The following is a 24,785-nucleotide window of genomic DNA, read 5'->3' as shown; positions in this document are numbered from 1 at the left end:
TTACTCCCCATGAAGTTACCTTGTTGACATATGTGGCGGCAGTGGCTTGCTTCCCCGACGTCCAGAGGCGGAAGGCGCAAGTCTCCATCTTTGCGCCGCCGCGCGACGTAATAGGCAGGCGGCGCGTCAGGGACCGATCGACAGGGTTGGACCCTTTGAAGCCAACCTGTCATCACCCTCATTGAACTTTACAACGTGCCAGTCTCGTGTAGGTATTCACTCCTTTATTTCTCTTTATCGCATTGTCTTGCAGAAGATTGCTGTCATTCACGCCTGCCCGTCCTTTTCCACGCCGCTCATCCATCATCGCTTGCGACAACCGCCAGCCCGACTCCCCCAATCCTACGGCAGCGATGGCACGCTCCAAGCAGCCCGCCATGAAGCGCGAATCTTCTTCCGAGTACTTTAACAAGAAGACGTCAACGTGGGAGGACTCTTCCAACGGACAGCAGGCTGTCGCTCAGAACAAAGCTACCAACGGTGTGGCCAAGGCCAGTGGGAGTCTGGCGGACAATGCGATCGCAGAGGACAAGGGTGCCGGGATTGTACAGCTCGTGATCGCCGTGTCTGGCATCTACGCATCTTTGTACGTCTTTGGGGAAAAGCAGGACATTTCAGGGAGCTAACCGATCATGCTTGCAGCTTGACATGGGCATATCTCCAGGAGAAGCTCACAACGACACCGCACGGTCTACGGAACGAAGTCTGGCACTTTCCCGTCTTCCTCAACACTATCCAGTCGCTCTTCGCCGCCACCGTCGGCATCGTCTACCTCCTCTTCTCGACGCCTCGTGGCCAGCCCACGCCGCCCGTCATCCCCTCGACGCGCATCCTGGGGCCCCTCGCCCTGGTGGCCATCACCAGCTCGCTCGCCAGCCCCTTTGGCTACGCCAGCCTCGCGCACATTGACTACATCACCTTCCTCCTCGCCAAGAGCTGCAAGCTCCTGCCCGTCATGTTCCTGCACATCACCGTCTTCCGCAAGCGCTACCCGCTGTACAAGTACCTCGTCGTGGCGGCCGTGACGGCCGGCGTCGCCGTCTTCACCCTGCACTCGGGGTCCAAGAAGAAGAAGGCGTCCCGGCTTTCGGACGAGGCCAACGCATCGTGGGGCCTGCTGTTGCTGAGCATCAACCTGCTCTTTGACGGCCTCACCAACAGTACCCAGGACTACATCTTCACGTCGTTCAAGCCGTACACGGGCCCGCAGATGATGTGCGCCAACAACCTCATGAGCACCCTCGTGACGGGTCTGTACCTCCTGGTGAGCCCGTACATCGCCGGGACGGGCGTGGGCGAGTGGTTCGGCATGGCTGGCGGCGTGGACGGCGGCGAGCTGTCTGAGGCGCTGGCGTTCATGGGACGGCACCCTGCTGTGTGGCGTGACGTCCTCGGTTTCGCGGCCTGTGGTGCCGTGGGCCAGGTCTTTATATGTACGTGTTTCCCTCTATCCACCCTTCGTTGTTGTAGCATCGATGGTTGACTAACATGATGCTGCAGTCTACACCCTGGCGACTTTCTCGTCGGTTCTGCTCGTTACAGTCACCGTGACGAGGAAAATGTTCACCATGATCTTGTCGGTCGTGGCGTTTGGCCACCGCTTGACGCAGATGCAGTGGCTGGGCGTTGGGCTGGTGTTTGGCGGCATCGGCGTCGAGGCGGCGATTGCGAGGAGCGAAAAGGCGGCCAAGGAAGCCGCAAAGAAGAAGCAATAGACGATATATAGAATGGCGCATAGATTTTGGGTTTTGGAGATAACGTATAGAAATTGCCGTTCAGGCATATACTGGCCAATCAAGCACATCACATGGACAATCATCATAAGCTGCAGGATCGTGGAGATTATTGTTGCATGTCCAGCATTGCTGGTCAGGATTCTTGTATTCACCTCATCTACGCAGATTCCTCGCCATGGTATCTCTTCGTTCTGCCGCCACATACCACCCTTACTGTATGTATGACGGCCTCTCTGATATGACGCCCAACACACCCAATTAACTCCGCAGAAGTGATCCCAAGTCATCCCAACACAAATAACAAACAAGGGCCCTCAAGGGCCCAACATAAAGATCCTCTTTTCCTCAGTAACGGGAGGATTTGATAAGCGAATGGCGGTGTTGCGAGCGTCTAAAAAGACGGGAGGAGGTAGTAAAGAGGTAGGTCTAGGTGAATTACACATTTCCGCAGGTTGGTCGTTGAAATGCCCAATGCCGCTCTGGTGAATATAACATGTGACGCCGCCCGCTGTGCGTGTCGAAAAGCGAAAGGCTAGAGGAAACAAGGAACTCGAAATGCGGCGAGTCCGAGATGAGATAAAAACGATTGATGATGCGACCCGCCATGCTTATAATATGTCGTCGATGGATCGGACAATGGGTGTCTCCCCCACGGTGGGAGGACTCCTTGGGTCTGCCACCTGGGGCGGACGACCGAACGGGACCATGGGATCCCTCGGGAAGCAAGTGACGCGCGGTGAGAACAGGCCGTCTTTTGGTGTGGGAGGTGTCTCGACGAACTGCATCCCCGAGGACGAGGCCGGGTAGTCATGTAAGGGGTTCTTGGTCATCGTCTCGGCGCGTGGTGAGAGGATGGCGTCGTCGATAGGCAGGTCAGGCGGCGATGTCATTGTCTGATCGATGGAGCCGTATGTAGCTAGTGGTGGAGGAGCAGGGGGCGCCCTCGTGGGGGGCGCACATGGCTCTTGCCAGTCCATCTCTGCGGGCTGCTGCGACAAGCGAGCCATGTTGGAGAACCTGGGGTACGTCTTGTTCTGGAACGCAAAGCCGCCAGGCGCGCCAAAACCTGGAGTGGGCGGCGGCTCAAAAGATGCCTTTGCGGGTGCGGCGAGCTCCAGCTGCTTCGGTCGCTGTGGCAGCTCTGACACCTGCAGAGCGGCGACAGGAGAAGCTGTTTTCTCCACCGGCGTGGGCACCATGTCGTCTGGCCAGGAGTAGTTGGGCGGCGCCGAAGCGGGACCAGGCGACACGCTCTGCGTGCCGGGCATGGAGTTCCCGCGACGGTGCGTGTCAATGGGGCTTAGATGTTGTCCTCTTGCTTCCCTGTCCTTCTCCCTGGGCAAAGGGGCCGTGCGGGGCTCTTTCATCGGTAGGCCGATGGCATCGGCTGACAGTGTCAGTCTGTGTTTGGGCGGGCTGCGCCCTTTCCCAGCCCTGGTGGCACCCAGCGGGAGCTTCTTGGACACTTCCTTGTGGAAGTCCTGCAGCGAGTACATGAGCTTCATGTTGGGGCTGATCCATTGGCTCTTCTTTTGAGCGGCGTAATACGCGTCGTTGACGGTGAGATTGGGCTGGCGGTAGAGGCCATAGGCGATGATGAGACTTGCGGAGCGACTGGCGCCCTGTTGGCAGTGGATGAGCACCTTTTTGCCTTCCCGGGTCCGGTCCTCGATCTTCTGGCAAAGCTGCATCAGATCAGGCGCAATGTCTGTGTTGTGGTCCCACGGCATGTGGACATATTCCGGCATCTTCCACGGGTTGGCTTTGGGTGTTGTGGGTGTGTCTTGGAATCGGTCGTTCCCAGGCTGGAATTCGAAAGCGGTTGCGAAGCTAGCGTTCGTCAAGGCCGTGTCAGGCACCGGGCTCTCCACGGATGGGCTCTGAACAAACGACTGCCTCTTTTTGGCTGCCTCAGCCTCGAACGGGTTTGGGACCTCCTTTGCTACGTTGAATACCACGTCGAAGCGCGCTGCCTCCTCCGCTGTCGGCTCCAAGTACAAATACACGTCGTCGCCATAGATGGCGATTGGTCCGTTGGGATATCCTGGCGTCTTTTGGTCTTCATTGTTCACCTTCTCGTGATAAGGCTCCGCGTCCATGCGGTGGGCGACTTGTGACTTGATCGGTGATGATTCCTCCTTGATGGTCGTGTCAAACGTAGTCTGCATGCTGGGCTTCATAGGACGCAGAACCTCGGAAAGTCCATTCTCATTGCGGCACAGCATGTTTGGTAGAGTCATGCCGCCCGCTGGTCCGAACGACGCAGATTTGATGGTTGTGAGCATGTGTGGCGATGACGTCGAGTGCTTCAGCGCTCGTCGCTGTAGCATCGGGCCCATGCCGGGCGAGGGAGGCACCTCTGGTATAGGCCGGCCCATGAGGTCGGACGTGTTGGTTTTTAGACTGAGCATACTCGGCTTGCGCTTCATGCCTGGAATGTTGGGCTTGATGAAGGACGGTGACGGGGGCTCGGCCCCCGTTGTGTTGTTCGTCGCTGCGGTCGTTGCGGCCCCTGCTGCGTTCCCTAGTGACGGCGGCTGTATCGACAGACCCTTCATGTTGCGAGCCCTCCGGGGAGACGGCGAGGTCATGGGCCGGACAAGAGTAGTGGTCTCTGGCGGCTTGAGCGTAGCTGCAGGCTCCAGGCGAGCAACAGGCGCTCCAAATGACGTCGCAGGATAGTTGTTGAGGGGCACCAATGTTACAGGCGAGTCGGGCGACGAGGACGGTGACGGGTCGGACAGTGGCGACGAGTCTGTGGTGGAAAGCGTCGTTGTTGGTGACGAGTCTGCCGATTCGGACATTTGTGTCGACGAGCTGTCGTTATGCTTGTGAGGGGGGCCGGTAGGGCCAAGGCCGTGGCCTAGTTGTTGGGGTGCGTGTAGAAGAGGCTGCTTCGAGTACCCATCTATGGCGCGAGGGTCAACGACGGTGACTGTGTCGCGGTCTGCCATGGTCTCGGCGTCCAGGTCGAAGACGGACATGAACGGCGGTATTTGGTCCTCGTGATACCGGCGAGCAGCTGTCGAGGGCATCTTTCCTATCTCTTTCTATTGCTGCCTCGAGCCCCTGCCAAAGAATGGAATGCGCTCGAAATGAGTGACTGCGCTGTGTACGAAGGAGCGACTTTTGCGAAACCGGGCTGGCGATGCTGGACAGCGCTGCTGAACCCTGCAGCCTGCGGTTGGCAAGACAAGACGACAAGAATTAGAATCGGAGCGCGCAAATGATTGCAAGAGAGCCGTGTGTAGAAGTCGAAGCGGTAATGTGGATAAGTCCCGTTCAGGCGGTCGGACCGATCGATAACAACGGCTAGTCGAGTTTCAAAGGAGAGAGAGATAGAAGAAAGAGGAGAAGCTAAAGCAGGGGCATTAGCGATTAACGAGCCCTCTTTGTCGTGGCGAGGCGGCCCCGGAAGGATAAGGTAGGTGATTAGGCGAGGCGAGGATGGTGAATTTAGGTTCTGAAGGGAATCGAAGGAGAAGGAGAAGGCGGGAAGGCGGAAGTGTGTCAGAGAAGGATAAGTTTGTGAGAGACAAATGCATGGGGAGAGAAATGTGAAACGCTTGATCGACGTACCTCAAGGGCTAGCCTCGTACCTAAGTCTATTAGTTAGTTTGGCAGTGGGCTGCAGTCTCACGTCCGTTCTGTACGGATAGCTCAGTAACCGACTGGAGGCGCCTGCAGCAAGACGGGACGACGTGGAGCGCCTAATACAGTAGTTTCCGTCTGTTTGACTGTGAAATCTCCGTCGTCAGTGGCGTCTCGCCGTCTCGCGCATGGATGAAGGTTGACGAGAGAGGGTGAGAGAGAGAGAGGCGAAGTCAGAGCCAGGTCAAGTCGACCGAGTGAGGTAGAGGAACAACGCAGAAGAGGGAATCTGTCCGGTCACTCATCAGCTGGAGGACATGAATCTACGGCCCGTCGAGGCACTGCCAATGCGGATTGGCTAGGCGCATGGGTGAATGGATGTCTGCACCGTCGAAGTCGAGAATGGAGGGGAATGACTTGGGGGAGGATGCGAGTGCTGATGGTGGGAGGGGCCAGTATGGAGACGCGCTGCGCCTGCCTGAACCGTTGCTTGCAGCGCCTATGCAAGTGCTGGAAGGCCTGTCTTCCTTGGTCCTTCTCGTTCTTTGCCTGATCCCGGAACATTGGGCGCTAAGCTCTTCCGTTTGCTCTTTGTTCCCACGCTAGTCCTTCTGCCAGCCTAGAGCAGCCTCGCGATCGATCTCCAGCCTTTGCCGCAAAGATGCTCGATACCATCAATAGGTGAACGACACGGAACAGCCGCCCGCCAGGCCAGCCAGTCAGCAGCCATCCCAACTCACTGGACTTCAGGTCGACCGACCAGACCAGCGACGGGAAAACGAATGTCTGTGACTCGTCCATCGTGAGTGGAGGACGCGCCTCGCGAAACAAACCACCTATGGGCCTAAATATAGCTCGATCCTATCCACACTTGCTGGCACTTGGCACTTGCAGCTGAGGGCTGCAGCCCAATCGAACTCGGCGCCAAAGTCTCGGCCAATGAGAGCCCTAGCCGCTCACTCCCCTGGGCTATTTTTGACTCCGGCAGCCACAAGTTCACAACCACGTTGGTACATTGATGGTCTGGTCACGCAGTCGCCGACGTCCAACAAGTTTTGACAGGCGGTCTTCCGTATTCTGGAATCGATGGCACTCGTCAATTGCGCTGTGTGTTCTGCAGAAATGTTCTTCCAAGGCCGTCTCGACTGTACTGGTCCAGGCCAGGCCAGGCCAGGCCACATGTCACGAGACGCAGACCCACGTATCTGTGACAGGCGCGCAGCTCTGTAGGAGCAGACGCCGACCAGCAGGCAGGGAACAATCGACCTGCCCTGCAATATTGCTTTCTGAACTTTGTTAAAAGCCAACAGACACACGAGGAAACCAACAAGGCTGACCAGTTGCTGAGAAGTGACTAGTGGCTGACGTGCAGCCTTGTTGGTCTAGGCACTCTCATTCCACCAGCCATTCGCGTCTCCTGTCTTCTTAAGTTCTGACTGTTCATCCATTTGTTCAAAGTCACGTCGCGGACATTGTGCTAATAATTAGCCGCCTGCAAGCGAGGGGAAACTGTCGTGCTCGCACTTGTTACGCGCAATCCGACCAACAATGGGCTGACCAAGCTTCAAAGTGCAAGAAAGCTGCCACGAACTTTAACATGAGACCGCCACGGAAACATATTCGGGATTGCTGCTTGTCCTGACACGCAAGAGTACTCTTGTAACTGTCGTTGGGAGTATGTTGGCCGGGCAACAGGTTTAAAGGTGTTTCTGGTGTCTTGGTACCGGGCGTTATTATATCAGTTGACATATGCACTCATTAATCTTGGTATTCGGTGACACTGAATGAGTTTGACCCTGGTTTGCGAGCAACGGGGTCCCAGGACTCAGCCTACTTTGCCGTCATCCTCGGTATTGGCAAGAACATGAAACGCATCCATCGAACACGGCCCGGGTTCCTGTTACTTGAGGGTCTTTGCCTGCAAGTTTGCCTTGCCCGTGAACGTCGCGTCGTTTCAACCTAATTCGTTGCAAGTTGCTCAGCCATTCTAATGTTGGTGATGTGTATGCGAACGCGTGTGGACTAACGAACACATTCATCGCGCTTCTTCGTAGCAACAAATGCGAGTACATACTTGTACGAAACCCCGACCCATGTTGCAGCTCCCTGGCAAATAATCACCCAAGCCTTTGCAAATGATACAGGATGCCGCGATGGGGCACATCCTGGTTTCTTGCGTAGCTTACAGGGTAGTCTAAAACTGTCGACGGGATTCCGTGTCGAACCCCAAAGACGGACATCTGCCCCCGGACTGGAGTACGGATACCGGTAGTTTGCTCTGTAGTACGTAGAACGTACTTTAAATAAAGTATTATTGGAATGTAAGAAGGCAGTTGGCGCATTGGGCGACTTACAAGTGCAGCGTTTCCTGTTCGTACTGATTGATGACAGCAACGCTCCTCCCATCTCTTGCACAATTACCTGTAGGCCTGTACTGTACTTGCTTGTACTACGTATGTATGTAAAAAAACTGCTAATGAGTCTGTAGAAGGTGCGCAACTTGCCGACCCGGAGCCTCTGTTTCAAGATGGCGAAAGAGGACTAGTCGCGCTGCAGGCCCCTTTCGACGGAGCGCACGACCAACCAGCCCCTCGACATCTCAGGAACCCTAGACTTCAAACCCCAGCCCACATCCTGGCTCTCCTGTGAGACGCATGCGTCAGACGGCCCTGTAATTAATCAGTCAACTGAGGCTGGGGAACAACGACTGCGAATTCCTCATGTTCGTCGTCGCGGTATCTTTGCTCATGGCTGGAAACTGTCGCTAGAACTGCAGTCAAAGCGAAGCGGTAAGGCCCAATATGATGCATTGAGGCCAATGACAGACTCACTGGCCGCTGCGCATCACCACAGACCAGGCGGGCCATGGTTGAGCTAACGCGTGGAATCAGGAATGTGCTGCGATGTCTCGCCGGCTATTAGCTGGGGTTCGTTGCTTCGCTAGCTCCACATTCCATCACTCCCGTTACCAGACCTTTTCATCATGGATGAGATGAGATCCATCGTTACGATACGTACATTTGTGCAAATAGCAGCGTGAAAGGCGCGGTACTTGCCACGAGCACTGGTGATAGATAATCCGTATGCCACGATCCGCGAGCATTTGATGGTGCCAAAGCAAAAAGACTGGAGGCTGCGAGTCAGACGGCACGCGATGGTGGCTGGTGGTGAATTCAATAGCTGAGATCCGGCAACGTGCGTCTGTTAGACTGCTTGAGATGCAGACGACTGTGGAGGCCCCTGGCTCCAGCGCAACTCACAACTCACAATGCCTTGTTGATAATAAAATACCGGTTCCAAGTCTATCCTATCCGCGAGGATACAGGGTCAGGACGGACCAACGACGGAGTCCTCGTAACAGTTGCTTCTCCTTGGAAGATCTCATCCATGCCCGCTCCTTCTTTGCTGATAGCTCGCGAGGCTTCAAGTTTCCAACATTGCTCGCTTCAGCACCATCATTCTATCCTCCTTTGCCCATTTGTTTCAAACCTGGCAGACTCCAGACCTAGCACTCTTTTTCTCTGTTCTGCTCTGCTCTGCATGAAACTGGAGCTTGAAGCACGACTGTGTTGTCATCGCTGTTCGTTGACGCACAGCAGCATCAGGCCTGCGTCGCGCCGCACCGATCAAGGTCGACAGAAAAGTCGCTCACACTCAATCGCATGGTACCCTTCCAAACGCCTTGCTCGCTTTCTTTCTTCACTTGCTCAGACTCGCCCGCTTTGGATGCAATCAGCATCCCAGCCAGGTTTCGTACGACCAGGACGTTGTCAGGTGCATTGATCCTGCCTGGCTGCTGCTGTCCCTGGGCCCCACGTGAGGCACTGGGGTGTCTGTCCTTCGGTCTGGAGGTTAGGTGAGCGAAGAGAAACGATAGCGAAAAAAGTCCAGGCCGAGAGGATCAGAATTGTTATGTGTTTGGCGACGACGTCAATAACCAGCCGAAAATGAGTGTCAATGAAGGCGAGTCGCAGCAGCAGGCTGAAGGCAACAGTCGTTCAACAGCTACTGTATCACACCAGAGTGAGACGCCCCTTGAATCCAGCGCCAATGGCACCACCGCCAGCCCCAGGGCCCAGCTGGCGTCGCTCTCTCTCGCCTTGGACTCGCGTCTGTCGTTGCCCACCCACCAGAAGTCTTCCTCCACCATCAGATTCGTCGGCACCGCAAACAGCAACAACAACAGCAACAGCAGCACCACAGAGTCTGCCCCAATCCAAACAGAACCGACAAATTCCAGTCCTTCAGTGGCCCCGGTCGCCACCAACCATTCGGACTCGCCTTCAGCCCTACACTCGAGACGGCTGGCTTCTAGCTCGTCTACCGCAGCCCTTCGCGTCGCCGATCAATTAAGCCAGCAAAAGCAGACGACCGAGCCGCAGTCGCAACTGGACGAACAACGTCGCGTCACCACCTCTCAGACAAACTCTGGTGTCTTGCATGATTCTGCACCCGATTCTGTACAACGTCAAGCTGAGGTCCAACCATCAGCAACGCGACAATCAGCACGATTGACCACTGCAGCCGCAGTGCCCTCGAGTCCACAGCAAAGTTCCTCCAACAACGACATCATACCGTCCTCACCACGAACCACCCTACCCCACGATCACTTCAAAAGAGCCGTCACCTACCCAAGACCCGCCCACGACAGCATTGATCAAGTCGTCGCGCCCGCCAACACAGACTTCACCTCTCCAAACACCCGTCGTGCACACACTACCCGTGCCTCACTCGACACTCTTACAACGGATGGTCAGCACCAAGCTGCGAGAGCACAGCGCGGTTACGGGGTGGAGGAATCTGCGAGCGTGAGCGCTGCAGTAAGCCCAGACGCACTCTCACCACGAGATCCGAGGGATTCGGGGGGTCAGCGCGAGCTGCTACTTCTCAAAACTTTGTCAAACACTAGTCCCACCGATGAACGACGCGTCTCGACGAACCGGCCCCCAGTGTCCTATAAACCGCCTGCCAACGTACCCAACCCGCAAAACAACGGCAACGGAGCCCCTGTTCGCGTTCCTCCCATCCGTGGCTTTCGATCCTCTGGCTCGCGCAAGAGCTTGACACTGGATATGAATCACCGAGCTCGTTCGTTTGACGCGAGCGACAACTCTGACGATCCTGACCATGACCGCACGCTGCGTGCTCTAGAAGGAAGACAAACCCAAGACATGTTTCAAAGAGCTCCACCCGCATCGGCTCGCCACGAGGGCTATGACGGCCAGGATGGTGGGGATGTCTTTCTTCGAATTGCCCGCGAGGAGGGCGATCGCCGTAATGGCGAGTCTCAGGATGAGACCAGAAGCTCTGTGGTAAGTCTCACCTCGTTGCTCAACACAAACGCCCTACACCACAGGCTTGCACAGCGTTTCCGAGTGCTAACCATGTCCAGTCTCGTGTCTATCGAACACATCGCCGGCCACTCTCAACGAATGTCGCTTCGTACAATCCCAGGTCGCCGCCGTCCATCGCTCGACGAATGTCCGACGACCAGGACGGTGGCCGTGTCACCAGATACATCGACGACCGCGCAAGCGAAATCACGAGATCATTGACCCAGAGGCTTTACTCGAGGGATCACAAGGCGGCCTCTGCACACCCATCTGAAGATGTATATCGCTCGTCGCGACCGGGAGGCGTCGGTCTACGGGCCTCGCCATTGACGCCACGCTCCCAAGCGCAGCAGGATATGGGATCGGAGAATCCGTACCACGCGCGACGACGCTCTTCTGTCACAGAGCAAAACTCAACATCGCCAGGGCGGACACCCGTGTTCAAATCCGCGGCTGCTAATCACTATCAAAAATCGTACAATTCTTCACCTCTGGTCCGATCCTTTGACCAAGCTGCGCAACAGCATCAACCCACCGAGGCCGCCGGTGGCGTGGAGGGCACCGAATCCACTGCTTCCTTGACAGCCCCATCGACCGTGTGGGATGAGCTTGATGACCTCAAGTCCCGGCTGCATCGACTTGAGCTGACCGGAAAGCTACCGTCGACATCGGCCGCTGCCGTTTCGAGGCTTTCCGAAGACCGACCACCCACAGCCACCACCACCGTGACAACCATGTCGTCTTCTCCCAAACGACAGGGCACGGGTGCCAACCAGCAGTCACAGAATCTGGAATCGCTAAGCAACGCTTCGACCCAAAAAGAGGCCTATCCTATACTGCACTCAGCCCTGTCCAAGTCGAAGCCTTTCTTGAGCCCTGATATTTTCAAGACTCTCGAAGCTGCCGCCAACGACGCGATGGCTCTGGCAACGATGATGGGCCAACCGGGCCAGCCAGGGCCAGTCTCGAGCAGCGGAAGCACAATTGGGGTCGGCACGAACCTGACGGATCGTCAGTTGCGACGCAAGGCGGACAGTGTCTGCCGCAGTCTGACCGAGTTATGCGTTGCACTTGGAGAGGATGTTGCTCACGCCCAGCGTACGAGAGAGTCGAGCCAGCCACCAAAGGCATCCCAAGCTCCCGCGCCAATCCAGTATCATCCCTCATCTTCGTCCACGCAGAGGGAGGAGCCGTCAACACCCACGGTTGCCAAATCCTTCAGTAGCATACACGCTCGGCGGCCGAGCATTGTTTCCGAGCAGACCTTGCCAAAGTCCGAGAACGTTAGTCCCGGCCGGGCCTTGTCCAAGTTTGAGGAGCGGAGACACACCATACTGGCGAGCAGCGCATTGCCGAGTCCCCGCGTCGTAGGCTCTACTCCCACAACGCCGCAGGAACCTGCCCACCAGCGCAGGTCTTCTCTGCTCATCTCGCGTACCCGCAGAGCTGCCACCGAGGAGCCTGAAGAGTCAGCCCCCGTCGCAGGTCGAAGATCGTCGATGCTGCTGCGTTCTCGTCGTGGAGATACCGAAGAGCCTGAAGAGGGCCGCCAGACGTCGATGCTACACGTGCGCAACCGACGCGGGACCGTGGATGAAAGCGAGCGAGCGTCTCGCCTGGGCGCCCCGTCCAGAGCATACACCGAGGTCAATGCCACGCGAGGTAGCAACCGCGAGTATACCGAGGTGGCCACAACCTCTAGAGGCCCGACACGCGAGTTCGCGCCTCAAACCCATGCGCCCACGAGAGACAATGTCTCGCAACCGCAGCAGCAGCAGCAGTCGGCCCTGCCTAGGCGCCGGTTTGGATCGACGAGCACAACGCCCACATCCCGCCTAGCAGCGCCGGGATCCATCAGCGCGCTGCCCACGGCCCTACCTTCGCGGAAGTACTTGGAGAGGTCGCCCCAGGTGCAGGCGCCCGAGGGTGAGACGACAGAGGCACCTCAGAGAGGCGGTGACGAGCGCGCACGACAGCGCTATTACTCGCTCGGGCAGAACGTGTCGCTCAATCGTTCTGGTAGTCTCAGCGCGAGGCGACAGAACCGCGACAGCACGATTACGAATGTGTCGAGCACAGCCACTGCGGGAGGATATCGGTCCTAAACGACCGCAAATGATTGTATAAACATCTTTACTCGATTTCCCTGATGGCAGGCGCTGCATTTTGTTTCCCCCCATATCATTTTTTTCTTCTTCTGCGGCCAACACGGTTCTGATGGATAGAACTGGACTGTCTGGGTGCACTTGCATTAGTTGGATTTCACGAATCATGAGGCGGCGCTCTCTGTTTTCTTGCTTTCTTGTTTACGGGTCTTCCTGTTGTCTGAAGAGGGTTGAGATGTACTGTATTGTCCTTGTGCAGTGAGGGAGATCGTTGGGTCGAGCGAGCTGAGGAGGAGATAGCAGAGGTAGCTTGGCACTGTCTTGAGATAATGTATATTTCCGGTATTACAGCCATAATCTTTGATCTGTGCCGCCGCTTGATCGAGTGTGATTCGTATATGTGTAAGAAGCATCTGTAGTCGTGGCGCTGTGATGAGGCTGGCGCTGAGTCACGCCGGGGATGGCGTCTACCCTAGTCTCACTCCACTTCTCTTCTTTCGAAACATCAAACTCACAACATAGTACTTCACAAAGCCGGACATATTGGTCTAAAGTGCATTCAGACTCGACTCAGATACACAGGACGGTCCGCTGGCGACTCTTCTCATACACCAACTCACCACCTTCACACTGTTTAGCTACGGCACATCTCGAAGATCATGGAGGCAGACTCAATCCAAGACTCACTAGAGTCAAAAGCCCGCCCCAACAATAACAATCGCCCCCGCAAGAACAACAACAATGGCAAAGGCGGAAGCGGCCAGTCACGCCAGGTCCTCATCTCCAAAGCCCTATCCCGTCTACTCCGCCACCAGGCGACCAACGCCGGCATCACGCTCGACGCGGAGGGTTACGCCCCGCTCACAGCCGTGCTCGCCTACGGGCCCATCAAGTCGCTCCAGGCCACGGAGGAGGAAGTGCACCGCGAGGTCGAGAGCAACGAGAAACAGCGGTTCAGCACGCGCCAGAACGACAAGGGGGAGTGGATGATCCGCGCGAACCAGGGACACAGCATCAAGATTGAGGACGAGGGCCATCTGGCACCGCTCACGCCCGACACGGTGCCGGCCAAGGTCCTCCACGGGACGTACTTTGCGTTCTGGGGGGCGATTGTCGAGTCGGGTGGGTTGAAGCCCATGGGGCGGAATCACGTGCATTGCTCGACGGGTACACCGGAGGAGGGCGTGGCGAGTGGCATGAGGAAGGACGCGGAACTGGTCATTGAGGTGGATGTGAGGAGGAGCATGGAGGAGGGCGGTTTGACGTGGTGGAGGAGCGATAATGGGGTCATTTTGACCGGGGGCGAGGTCAGCACCAAGTGGTTCAAGCTGGTCACGGGGAGAAAGGAGGATGTTGGCGTGCTATGGGCCGACGGGGAATGGCAAGCTGATCTACCGAGTGACCTCAAGATGCGTGTACCACAGGGCAAAGGGACCAACAGGGGTAGAGGGCGAGGGAGAGGAGGTAGAGGCAGTAGGGGCTCCTAAGTACTATACATTAACTACTTATCCTACTACCAGTGTCCCTCATTGTGGTAAGAGGGTTTTTGCTAGCTTCTGTCGCTCCTGGACTTCCCTCTCCATCCAGTCACACACCTGGCGCGCGAGCTGGTCCTTGGCCTGCTGCTTGCCCAGCACGCCGTTGACGACGAGGACCTTGTCGGGGATGCGACCGTCCGCGCCGGATGGGAAGACCGTCCTGCCCGAGAAGAAGTTGGGCATGCCGAGCAAGGGAGGCGTTTCGTAAGTGGGTGGATGGAGACCGAGTTTGTTTGACAGGTAGACCACTCTTTCGTAGACGGACAAGCCACTCGTCTCGTCCGCCGGCGCAGCCACGGCTTGCGCTGCTTCGGTCGGGCCTGCGTCTGTTCTGGTCTTCTTGACCTGTGACAGGCTTGGCGATGCTGCTTGCGATCGTTCTGAGCGTTTGGGCAAGGACGCAGCAGCAGTGGAAGTGGTGGGAGCTCCGTTGGACATGAAGGCCAGCGCCTGCTGAGCGGCGTATTGCTTTGCGTTCTTCTTTGTCGCAAAGATGGGCGCCCCGCCTGTTTCATCCAGCCCGAATCCTTGCCTTGGAAAGGTACCTTGCGGTCCTATGTTGCAGTAGCATCGCCATTTCGCTTCGACGATCCCATTCACCGTGAGGGTAACCGACTCATCCTCAAACGTGGGCATGAAGCATTGTCCAATCTGCGCGGCACCTGCACACGAGCGTCAGCTGGATGGGACAAGAGCCACGACTGCCTCTCTCTGCCAGGTACGTACAATGCAAGGCGCTGACATAGTCCTTGCCGCTCACGTCCGGCTCCTCAATCAAGGGGACCAGGTTGCTGATGGCCGTGAGCTCGCGCTGCGTTAGCCTCGCGGGCCTGATGAATGTCCGCTCCTCTCTCTCTTTTTCGTCGATCCAAGCGCGGATTCGGTCCCACGGAGCGGCCGGTGCAAAGGACATGATTGTGGTTGCGTTGTGGTGAGCAATGCGGGGAAGAAGGTTGTGAGAACCAAGTGAGCGTTGGGCGCCGATGTGTATGGTCGTGGCAGCTCTTTACTTTAAGGTAATGTACAGAGAATAAAAAAGAAAGGCAGTGACGTCTGATTTCGTCTGGTACTTCTCGAACCTTGTCGATTCTCGCAGCTCACCAGGATGGGTGTTGTTGAGTTGAAGTCGTTGGAGCTTGCAAGTCACTCATGTGAGCTGGCTACAACCAAGTATGCATTCACGTGGGCTATTCGACCACCTCTGCAGGAAGCAACAGATGCAGTTGGCAAGCGCTTTGTTTATTGGGTTCGGAAAATGCCAAAAAATATATGCAGGCTTGCATGTGTTTCGCTACGCACCATGCGCACCCGTCTTCCTACCACCACCTTCACGCTGCTATCTCTGCTACTCAAAGAACCCGCCATCCTCATCGTCACTCTGAGGACCCGCCGTCGCCTTCTGCTGGTGCATGAGTTTCCTCCTCTCGCGACGATTCATCGGCGTCGCAGCGCCATTCTGTGCTCGAGTCCCATGCTCCTCGCGCTTCTGCTTCTGTGCTGCAGGCTTGGGCGCATCGGTCCTGCTCGACTGTTTTTGCTTCTTGGCTGGCTTGAAGCCTGGCTTGACGTCCGATCCATCTGCTGACCGTCGCTCCCTGAGTTTCACCAGCGCATTGGTCCCCTCTGCCATGGCGGCCTCGACCGTCTTCCACATAGGCGGTCGTTCTGCATCCAAGGTCACCTTGTCCGCCAACGCCAACGTCTCGTCATCGTCACTGCTCTTTGTCCTGCCGTATAAGCCAGTGTACGGCTCCGCATGCGGGTGGTACTTTGTGTATGCCTCGTCGACCTCGGCGACGTGTAGTTCGTTTTGTAGTTGGGCCAATTCGTCCTCATCCTCTGCCTGGGCAATCTTCTTCCGGATTTGCTTGGCCAGTCGCATGGCCTTTTTACGCTCTGTCCCCGAGTCAGTCCCAAAATCATAGCATGGTACAGGCTGTCGAGCCGAAGAAGACCTACCGAAGAATCGAACCATGTGATATTTCGAGATCATGGCACTTCTCCTCTTGTGGAATGTTTTGTCCTCGATCGTAGCCTTGTGCGCCGCCAATTCTCTTTCCATGTCGTTCCTCACATCCTGTGGCAGCTCGGTATCCCTCTGGAACAGCCTCTCAATTGCGCGCTTGCGCTTCTTCGCGTACTCTATGCTGCCTTCTTTGGCCTTGTGTTTGTGGGACTTTGCAGTCGGTGCAAGGCTCGGTTTGCGCTTCTTGGCGTCGGCAAGATCGCCGCGAACACGATCAGGGTGGATGTGGTCGAGTTCTGCCTCGGTGTGAGAGCGTTTGGTCGCCATCATGACGGTAGCTCGATGCGTCGGTATTGTGGTTGGTGATGTAGCTCAACGTGGGAAGAAAAGTGAATCTGGTCGCGATGTTCACCTATAATATTATTTGGCATCTGGGCAGGTGCTAGTAACTTTTCAGTGGGGGTAGCCTGGGGTTCACACCATTTAGGCTTAGTGCGTCGCTCGGATTTACAGCCAATGACGAGGCTCTGCCGTGGTCTAGGGTTATCCACTTTGACTTCGTCGCGACGCCGATGGATGCAGCAACTGTACTCATTGCCATTTGATGTATCAATGGCCTTGGCCCTTGCACATGAGTTAATGACCCCATCAAGGCAGAAATACCTAGCTGCTTACTCCCCAGAGCTATGCGACTGCAATTGACCGGACGGATGGCGCCGCGACCTGACACTTGAGACGCAAACCCCTGCCTCTCACTCACCCCCAACCTCATCATCGTCAGTGAGCCAGACGCGCAACGGCCGGGAAGATGGATCGCCCGGAGCCCGGCCTCGTCAAATGGTCGCCGAGCTCCTCGGTGGATAGCTTTGTACACATCAACCTGCAGCATCGGGTTGTTCAGTTGTATGAACCCACAGGTCACGCGCGCAATGGGCGCTTCGACTACGACAAGCTCACGCGACACGATGACTTCCCTCCACTCACGACGTACGACTGGTCTCCCACAAACCCTGGTCTGCTCGCTGTGGGAACAGGCACAGGCCTTGTCAACCTTCTCCGCATTGACGATGGCTCCAATGCCTACCTTGAGCTTGGCCTAAAGACCACGCGGACCTGTCAAGCTGTGGCCTTCAACACCACAGGTCTCCTCGCCGTAGGTCTTGACCGCGTTCGGGTGGACTCTAGTCTGCACATATGGGACGTAACTCGTCTTTCTTCGCTGGCTAAGACCCAGATGAAAGGGTTACCAAAAGATGTCCCTGGCCTGTCAGAACCGAGGGACCGGGTCGAGCATAGTGTTTCCGTCTCGAGCATCAAGTTCTTTGAGGATAGTCCCCAGACACTGGTGGCTGGAATAAAGGCCCAAGGCCTGCGTCTGCATGATCTCAGGGGTACGTTGATCGGCTCCTGAACGAGTGGCTTCCCTTCCGCACGAAACTAATTCGAGGCAGATCGAAACAGGGGACTCCAACTGTTCCACACAAAGTGCAACAATAACTTGACCATTGACTATGCGGATCCGAATTACTTTGCCTCCTCAGCATTGGACCACCCTGGTGTCATGGTCTGGGACAAACGCGTGACCACGCGCGCAGTCGCGCAGCATTCATACATTCAGGCTACGGAGGAAGACGAACTGCCATGGGGCGGCGCACTCAGGCTTGACAAGGTGATCGACTCCGACTTTGACCCATTCTCCTCCGAAGGCAAATACTCCATGGTCAGGTCGTTACGATACTGCCGCGACCATCGTGGTCTACTAGCGGTGCTCTCCCGAACGGGACAATTGCGCGTACTGGACACCAAGAGGGAGAGGGATTCATCGAGCGCCGGAGTGTCCGAGAACCCGGAACTACTGCAGGTTGGACGGTCACACGAGATGGACCCCTTGTATGCGGAGTCGTCAAGAAGGAACAACAGCATTGTGTCGTTCGACTGGGTGACGCTCGGCTCGCCCGTCCTACGACCCCGGATGCTGGTGCTTCGGGCCAACGGAAACTTCGAGATCTTGGAACAACCGTCGCAAACGGCAGATCACGTCTACAAGATGGTGCCCTGGAGCGCGCCCCATCGTGGCCTCGAAGGTATGTGGACGCCACCGGGAGTGTGTGAGTCTACATTGTGTAATACTGACGAAATACAGCGGGAACACCCTATATGGACATGATGCACTTTGAGCCATCGCAGGCCCCTAGCATGATGGGCCCTCTCTTGATAGAGAAAACACTAGCCAACGTACCCATATTTGGGCCAGAGGAGGCCGACATCGAGGCGACAATCGAGCGCACCTTGCGCCCGGGTGCCTGTTCCACTGTCGGCGCTGACCTCGTCAACGGGATCCAAGATAAGCTACCTGACTCTTTCTACGCGGCGGAGACCGTGTCGGGCAAGCTGCGTGCCCTTCGGGCGTTTGTGCGCGAGCAATTCGACGACGACGAAAATCTGGGCAATCTACAGCCGCAGCTGGGGAACCTCAACATTGCTAGAAGCAGTGAGAGCGGAATTCCATTAGCGACAGGCGCCGTGGGGTCGTGTCGCGAGTTTCACGAAGCCCTTCTCAAGACACTGAACCACGCGCCCGGCTTGCCACGAGAAGCACAGTCCGTCATCGACCACAGTATGGTCCTACGCGCAAAGGAGCGGTATCTGTTCGATGCCGCGACCAATCACCACGTCGTCAATGACGACCCGTGGGTGAAATTCGCCTGGGACTGGATTGCGGACGCTGAACATGCCGCCGATGATGGCGGCATGCTCATCTCCACCATGGACCTGAGCTACCTGGGCATCGCGTCCGTCTGGACCAACGACCTTGGCCGCAATCCAACTTCACGCTTGACCGGGGGCGCACCTTCAGTCCCGGAACCTTCACACTGGGAACGAGCCCTGGGCGTCTACTGCAACAAGAAGCGGCATCTGCCAAAGTTTGACGGTGTCACGACAAAGCGCCCTCACCACAGACAACTGTGTCTCGAGATCTGCGGATGGGGAGACTTGCAACGTCACGATCCCACCGCAGATGTCGACCCGGAATACCCAGCGACGATTCACACCATGGCCGCCTCCAGAGCCTTGTTCAGGGGCGACACACCCCAAGCGGTCCAGATCCTCAAGCGGGCGAGCAAGGCACACCCGGAGCTCCTCTTCGTGTCCCTGGCCCTCCAGCTCATGGGCCGCGGCGACAAGCGTCTCGCCAAGGAACAGCTGGACTTTGACCCGACGGTGGCCTCCAACACGGACCCGTACCTGCAGGCCATGTCCTCCCTCATCGCCACGGGCGACTGGACGTCCATCGCCAACCAGCTCTCCCTTCCCCTATCCGACCGGGCCTTTGTCGCCGTACGCAACTTTCCGGACGACCAGCTGACGGCCTGGCTCCACGAGCAGGTGGCGCGCGCCGTGCAGGAGGGCGACATCGAGGGCATCGTCCTCACCGGCATCACGGACGCGACGGTCGACATCTTCGCCCGCTACATCCAAAAGTTTGGCGACGTTCAGACCGCCACGCTCGTCCTGTCGATAAGCTACCCAAAGTACATTGACGACATTCGCTGCCGGGCCTGGCGGCGCGCGTACAGGGACCACCTCCAGCGCCACAAGCTCTTCCACCACCGCACAAAGTTTGAGGTCGAGTCGACCAAGCGCTCCAAGCGCGAGGGCGTCCCGACGCTGAAGCCGCCGTCGCGACAGATTGCCCTGCGCTGCGTGTACTGCGACGCCGAGACGTCCCTGGCGAACCACCATCACCACCAGCATCAGCATCACCAGCGCACGTCCTCCGGCGGCGAGGCGCGCAACCCCATGCTGACCACGAGCATCAACGCGGGCGTCAGCTGCCCCAACTGTGGACGTCACCTGCCGCGGTGCATCGTGTGTTTGGAGGTCGTCGGCGTGCCGCGCAGCGATCGTCCCGAGGAGCACCCCGACACCAAGATGGCCGGACGCTTCCCTACATTCTGCCTGCGCTGCGACCACGTCTTGCACTTGGATCATGCACGGCAATGGTTCGCGCGGCATACAGAATGTCCGGTCCCCGAGTGTCGCTGTCGCTGCAACTTTAGGGCCAATCCGGAACTAAGCTATCATTAGAAGGGTGTGGTGGGACGCGTGTGGAATTCTTGTCTTTTTTTTTTATTCATGCGCGCTCCTGTAAGTACAAACGCTCAATTATTAAAGGAAGGCTATTCTGCTGCCGCCGCCGCTGCTGGTAATGACAAGAGCGCTCATCGCTTCTGATACTCCTGCTCGAGGCAGGCATGGTGAAAATATCCATAATGTGTCTCCCTCCTCCTCTTCAGTCGCCCCAGTCCCCAACGTCTACAAGAACTCCGTGTCTCAAATGCTTCGTCTACCCATTGTCACATGTTTCTAATAGTCATTTCATATCCGTATTCGTCCGCATCATGCCAGCCAGGGGTGCGCGAGGACCTTTTCTATATCGTAGCGCTGTGGCACGTCCCGGTCGAGCATGCAGCGGATGAGATCAATGCTCTCCTCGCTCATGACGTACGGTATACGCAGGTCGCGGTCCATAATCTCATCGATGCTGTAGAACGGGTTCTCCTTGTAGATGATGGTGTAGAGGAGGATGCCGAGTGCCCACACATCTTGCTCCTTGCCGCCGTAGGGCTTGCCAGCGAGGACCTCGGGTGCTGCGTAATCTAGACATGGTTAGCTGTCGTTCATCTCACGCACTCTGCCTGGCACTCTGTAACGAACCAATTGTGCCCACAAACACATCAAAGGGCCCGCTCTTGATATACGCCGCGCTCCCAAAGTCGATGAGCTTAATGTTCCCTTCGCCATCCAGCACGACATTCTCGTCTTTGATGTCGCGATGGACAACCATCGCCTTGGTGTGTAGGAAGTGGATGGACTGGGCGACCTGCTTGAAAATACTCCGACACTCTGATTCCTCCATGTTCGTTCGTAGTTCGATGTAGTCAAAGAGGTCCATGCCCGGAAGACCGTGCGGCTTCATTTCGATGTAGTAGTTGACGCTGTCTTCGAAGAAGCCCTCCATCTCCACAATGTTGGGGTGCCGGAACTCGGGGCGACGAAGATAGTCGAGGACATGAATCTCCAAGGGCACGGTGCCGAGTTTTCGATCGCGCGTCCAAGTGTCGACAAGGATGCGTCGCTTGGTCACATACTTGAGCACAGCCTTCTTGCCCGTCACCTTATGACGGACAAGCTTGACCTGGCCGTACGCTCCCTGGCCCATGTCCTCAAGGATGGTGTAGTCCTCGATCTTGGGCTTGGCTGCCGGCTCCACAGATCTGGGCGGCGTTGGCTTGTCGCTCGTCTTGGGCAAAGACTGACTGTGCCCTGTAAGTTTAGCGGCAGCGTTTTTGGCAACGTCCTTGAAGTTCTTGGAGAAAAGGCCGCCTTTGGATGTTGTTGGTTCCGTCTTGGGGTCGCTGTCGTCGGACTCCATGTCGGTCGACGAGAGCGCTGGTGGCGCCTGCCCGGGAGACGGTTGATGCAACGGGGAATCTGGCTCGGCTTGAGCGGTGGTCCCAACGTTGACCGATGGCTTTTCGCCATGGAGATGCCTGGAGTATGTGATCCACAGAGCGTACACCATCTCGGACTGATGCACCACCAAGGACGCGTCGTCCTTCTTGGAGTCGTTTTCCTCGTCGCTGCCCTCGATGACGGTCTCTTCGAGGACGTTGCCCTGCTTCTCGCTCTTGACCACCCGCATTTGTACGTCGATCTTGAGATCCGACCCGTCTCGATGTCTCGCGGGAAGACCGTCCGGTTTCAAAAAGACATCAGACACATCGGGTCTGTGCTCACGAACGGCCAGCAGACCAGACGCTTTTCGGAATCTATCCTCAGGTATGACCATGCCGTCGAGAAGTTCCAGGCCCTCTTCGTTAGTGAGCATTTCCAGAATCTTGTCAAAACCGGGCACCAGAGCATTGATGGACATGCCATCGGGTTTTTCGAAACCAAATAGGGCACCACAGAAGACCGAGTTGGAACTGCGGATATGCAGTGTGCGCGGGTCGAGGACAATCATACCCGCAATGTGAGGGTAGGATGAGACACGCAGCTCCAGCTTCCCGCGGACCTGCTCTATGGTGCAGGGCACGTTGACCTTCTTCAGGTTCGGGCACGTGAAAAACTTGCGTCTTCTAATCTGAGCAAAGTCAATCTCGCCCGTGTTCGGGTCGATGCCTTGGCGAGGGATGCGCGGGATGAGCGAGCCAACGTCGCACCCTCGCTGCGGTGACTCGACGCCCCAAATCGCCCGTGTCGCGCCGGCGGTCTCCTTGACCACACCTTCTTCATCAATGGTGATGTAGGCTGTGTCCTCGTGGATCTCCTCCAGTACCCAAATAAGGCCAACCCTCTTTTCTTTCACCCAAATACTGGCAGAGCCTGTCGCGCCATTACGCTTCTGAATGGGGACCACATCACCACACAAAAGGACGCCTCTCGAAAGCGTGCTGCGGTGGCGCTCGCTTCCCCTTGTTTTGGGAGGGTTGGGGTCGCCGCTGTGGACCGTCTGTGACCTTCGTTCCTTGTACTTTGGGGGTTGCGCGCGCGAGTTCGGCTTGTTGAGCAATTGCGCCGTGATGCCAGACTTGCCGCCCAGAAGCGCAGATGCTGCTGAGGAAGCGGGACTTGCCTTGCGGCTTTCGGGTCTCTCCTCCTCGACATCATCGTCGCCGTTGTTCAGTAGTTTCCGCTCGAGCCATGCCCGCCTCTCTTCTTGCACAACCTCTAGTATACCAATTTTGCGCACTTCGGCTTTCGTGACCCCGAAAACTAGACACGCTAGGTCATTCGCGGCGATGATGGTCCACGGTGGCTTCGCTTCGGTCGTGAATATTGCTTGGGCGGCCGGCACCCATCTGTTCGTGTGACCGTGAACAGAGGTGCCTAGGGCACTTGGAAAATTCGCGGAGGCGGTAGTGGAATGGGTCAGGGTTGGCGAAGCGACCGTCTCGGAATAGAAGGGTTGCGCCATGGTATCCATGAGCCGGTTCTCCATGCTCATGTGCATGGTGTCGGTCATCGTTCGCTTCAACGTTGTAGGCCTCAGGGCTGGTGGGGAGGATCTCTTCCTCGAGGATACACTCTCGTCGGGGGTGCTTCTCCTCGAGTCCTCTGACATGGCCTGGCTGTTCACGGCCACATCTGCTGGGGCTCCCACCGCAGTCTCAGCATTGCCTATTGACGCATCTTGGAATTTCGCTGTAGGCGGCGACGCCGCAGAAACGTTCGACCTTGATTTCAGAATCGGAGACATGGGCTCGGGACTGGAAGACCTTGGGACAAAATGCTGGTCGAATACATTCTGGTTGGAAACAGTGGCCGGGCCGGTCAAAGGGCCTGTATCAATCGTGGAGTCAGGATTGGGAAGATTGCCAGCCCCGATGATTTGTGCTCGTGCGAGAAGCTCTAGCATGTTCTGCGCCTCCACGTCTCCGGTCACGCGTGCCTGCGCACTGGCAAGACCAGCCTGAGCAGAGTTCATGGGCCATCCCATGCGGTCCTTCATGAACTCGAGCGATCGTTTGAGAACATTTTGTCGACTGTGGATGAAATCCTCGGATTGGTGAGCGAAGGAGAAGGAATGTAACGACTCGGATGGAAATCTCGACAGATCTTCGGCGAAGCTAGGAGAGGTCGGTCCTGCAGAGAGAGGCATGCTGTTGGCATGGGATAGTGCGCTTAAGGAGGGCGTTCGGGAGAGTGCGACGACGGAGGGGCTTCGGGAGGAGGCATTCGAGCCAGGGATGGTGGGCTTTCGCGATGGAGGCTGCTGCTGCCGTATACGATGAAGGCCAGACAGGCCCAAGCCGTGCTCGTGTTCGGTCATGAGGGAAGAGGATCTGTGTCGCATAGCTTGATTAGCAAGGGCGCCCATGGGGAGGCGAAGGGTGACCGGGGAACTAACCTCGTGAGGACGTCATGGTCGAGGATGGCAGCCGATGCGTCGAGGGACATTCTGACACGACTTCTGTCGGAAGGGCCAGCTGAGATGGGCAGGTTGCCAGTGCTGCGGTTCTTGGGCAACGAGAGTGGCTGCAACAGCTTGCCTCGCCCACGCTCCTCTCCTTCTGATGTATTGTCGGCGCCTGTGTAGGATCGGTGTCAGCGTATCGTATCGCATGCATGCTGACTACTACCTGTTCAGCTGGGGGAGAAGGGCGTACCATATTGGTCGTGAGGTCCGCCATGCGTCTCGGGCATAATTGAGGCGGATGTGTCGCGACAGGCGCCGCCGGGAAGGCGCTGACGGGTCGGCTGCTGTGGAAGTGGTGGGCAGGATCACAGGGCCTCCAATCGTGGGGTTCGTCAGGTCCAGTCGTTGGTCTTGGGATCAGCCAGCCGCGCAGGGTACTGCTGATGTCTGGCAGGAGACGAGCGAAAAAAATGGTGTCTGTGACAGTCTGTCTCCCAGTCGCGGAGAAGTGGATGACTAGTCGATTCGAATGTCGACCTCGGACAGTGAGTGGCCTTGTGTAGTAGGTTGACACAAGCCAAACTGTTGACAA

General features: G+C 56.9%; 8 protein-coding genes across 8 annotated transcripts; 4 read left to right on the top strand and 4 right to left on the bottom strand.

The window, feature by feature from the left end:
* The first annotated feature begins 91 nt into the window (after positions 1–91).
* On the top strand, positions 92–1,816 carry F5Z01DRAFT_653481 (UAA transporter). Its single transcript, XM_046263364.1, has 3 exons — positions 92–586; positions 643–1,433; positions 1,501–1,816. The coding sequence occupies exons 1-3, from the start codon at positions 354–356 to the stop codon at positions 1,713–1,715; spliced, it is 1,239 nt and encodes a 412-aa protein (XP_046118886.1). The 5' UTR covers positions 92–353; the 3' UTR covers positions 1,716–1,816.
* Positions 1,817–2,344: 528 nt separating this feature from the next.
* Positions 2,345–4,771, bottom strand: F5Z01DRAFT_621257 (dual specificity phosphatase; the record flags this gene model as incomplete). Its single annotated transcript, XM_046261190.1, has 2 exons — positions 2,345–2,678; positions 2,754–4,771. 2 exons carry the CDS (start codon positions 4,769–4,771, stop codon positions 2,345–2,347), a joined length of 2,352 nt encoding a protein of 783 aa, XP_046118885.1.
* Positions 4,772–9,940: 5,169 nt separating this feature from the next.
* Positions 9,941–12,765, top strand: F5Z01DRAFT_620879 (uncharacterized protein; the record flags this gene model as incomplete). The annotated part of the gene is made up of 3 exons (XM_046261161.1): positions 9,941–10,639; positions 10,720–11,742; positions 11,788–12,765. Coding segments are annotated over 3 exons (2,700 nt in total), but the record flags the coding sequence as incomplete, so codon positions are not given.
* Positions 12,766–13,277: 512 nt separating this feature from the next.
* F5Z01DRAFT_722464 (Tpt1/KptA family RNA 2'-phosphotransferase) lies at positions 13,278–14,252 on the top strand (the record flags this gene model as incomplete). The annotated part of the gene is made up of 1 exon (XM_046266602.1): positions 13,278–14,252. Exon 1 carries the CDS (start codon positions 13,425–13,427, stop codon positions 14,250–14,252), a length of 828 nt encoding a protein of 275 aa, XP_046118883.1. The 5' UTR covers positions 13,278–13,424.
* On the bottom strand, positions 14,226–15,514 carry F5Z01DRAFT_653472 (uncharacterized protein). Its single transcript, XM_046263363.1, has 2 exons — positions 15,030–15,514; positions 14,226–14,965 (listed from the first exon to the last, which is right to left on the bottom strand). The coding sequence occupies exons 1-2, from the start codon at positions 15,214–15,216 to the stop codon at positions 14,292–14,294; spliced, it is 861 nt and encodes a 286-aa protein (XP_046118882.1). The 5' UTR covers positions 15,217–15,514; the 3' UTR covers positions 14,226–14,291.
* Positions 15,515–16,665, bottom strand: F5Z01DRAFT_736104 (uncharacterized protein). Its single transcript, XM_046266780.1, has 2 exons — positions 16,263–16,665; positions 15,515–16,199 (listed from the first exon to the last, which is right to left on the bottom strand). Exons 1-2 carry the CDS (start codon positions 16,597–16,599, stop codon positions 15,649–15,651), a joined length of 888 nt encoding a protein of 295 aa, XP_046118881.1. The 5' UTR covers positions 16,600–16,665; the 3' UTR covers positions 15,515–15,648.
* A 311-nt stretch (positions 16,666–16,976) lies between these two features.
* F5Z01DRAFT_62218 (uncharacterized protein) lies at positions 16,977–20,495 on the top strand. The gene is made up of 3 exons (XM_046261245.1): positions 16,977–17,660; positions 17,721–18,353; positions 18,413–20,495. The coding sequence occupies exons 1-3, from the start codon at positions 17,078–17,080 to the stop codon at positions 20,356–20,358; spliced, it is 3,162 nt and encodes a 1,053-aa protein (XP_046118880.1). The 5' UTR covers positions 16,977–17,077; the 3' UTR covers positions 20,359–20,495.
* A 175-nt stretch (positions 20,496–20,670) lies between these two features.
* On the bottom strand, positions 20,671–24,480 carry F5Z01DRAFT_635839 (putative serine/threonine protein kinase; the record flags this gene model as incomplete). The annotated part of the gene is made up of 4 exons (XM_046262176.1): positions 20,671–20,930; positions 20,965–24,119; positions 24,185–24,365; positions 24,444–24,480. 4 exons carry the CDS (start codon positions 24,478–24,480, stop codon positions 20,671–20,673), a joined length of 3,633 nt encoding a protein of 1,210 aa, XP_046118879.1.
* Between the last annotated feature and the right edge of the window lie 305 nt (positions 24,481–24,785).

Source organism: Emericellopsis atlantica, assembly GCF_019669845.1.
Source record: "Emericellopsis atlantica unplaced genomic scaffold F5Z01scaffold_11, whole genome shotgun sequence".
In the NCBI taxonomy this organism is placed as follows: domain Eukaryota; kingdom Fungi; phylum Ascomycota; class Sordariomycetes; order Hypocreales; family Bionectriaceae; genus Emericellopsis; species Emericellopsis atlantica.
The sequence above is the reverse complement of the archived record's forward strand: the minus strand, read 5'-3'. Positions and strand labels throughout refer to the sequence as shown.

Coding starts and splice junctions, on each gene's coding strand:
- F5Z01DRAFT_653481 (XM_046263364.1), top strand. CDS start 354: ATGGCACGCTCCAAGCAGCCCGCCATGAAGCGCGAATCTTCTTCCGAG. Junction 587..642: donor TCTGGCATCTACGCATCTTT/GTACGTCTTTGG, acceptor TCATGCTTGCAG/CTTGACATGGGCATATCTCC. Junction 1,434..1,500: donor CGTGGGCCAGGTCTTTATAT/GTACGTGTTTCC, acceptor ATGATGCTGCAG/TCTACACCCTGGCGACTTTC.
- F5Z01DRAFT_653472 (XM_046263363.1), bottom strand. CDS start 15,216: ATGTCCTTTGCACCGGCCGCTCCGTGGGACCGAATCCGCGCTTGGATC. Junction 14,966..15,029: donor CTATGTCAGCGCCTTGCATT/GTACGTACCTGG, acceptor GCTCGTGTGCAG/GTGCCGCGCAGATTGGACAA.
- F5Z01DRAFT_736104 (XM_046266780.1), bottom strand. CDS start 16,599: ATGATGGCGACCAAACGCTCTCACACCGAGGCAGAACTCGACCACATC. Junction 16,200..16,262: donor TCACATGGTTCGATTCTTCG/GTAGGTCTTCTT, acceptor ACTCGGGGACAG/AGCGTAAAAAGGCCATGCGA.
- F5Z01DRAFT_62218 (XM_046261245.1), top strand. CDS start 17,078: ATGGATCGCCCGGAGCCCGGCCTCGTCAAATGGTCGCCGAGCTCCTCG. Junction 17,661..17,720: donor GCGTCTGCATGATCTCAGGG/GTACGTTGATCG, acceptor AATTCGAGGCAG/ATCGAAACAGGGGACTCCAA. Junction 18,354..18,412: donor GCCCCATCGTGGCCTCGAAG/GTATGTGGACGC, acceptor GACGAAATACAG/CGGGAACACCCTATATGGAC.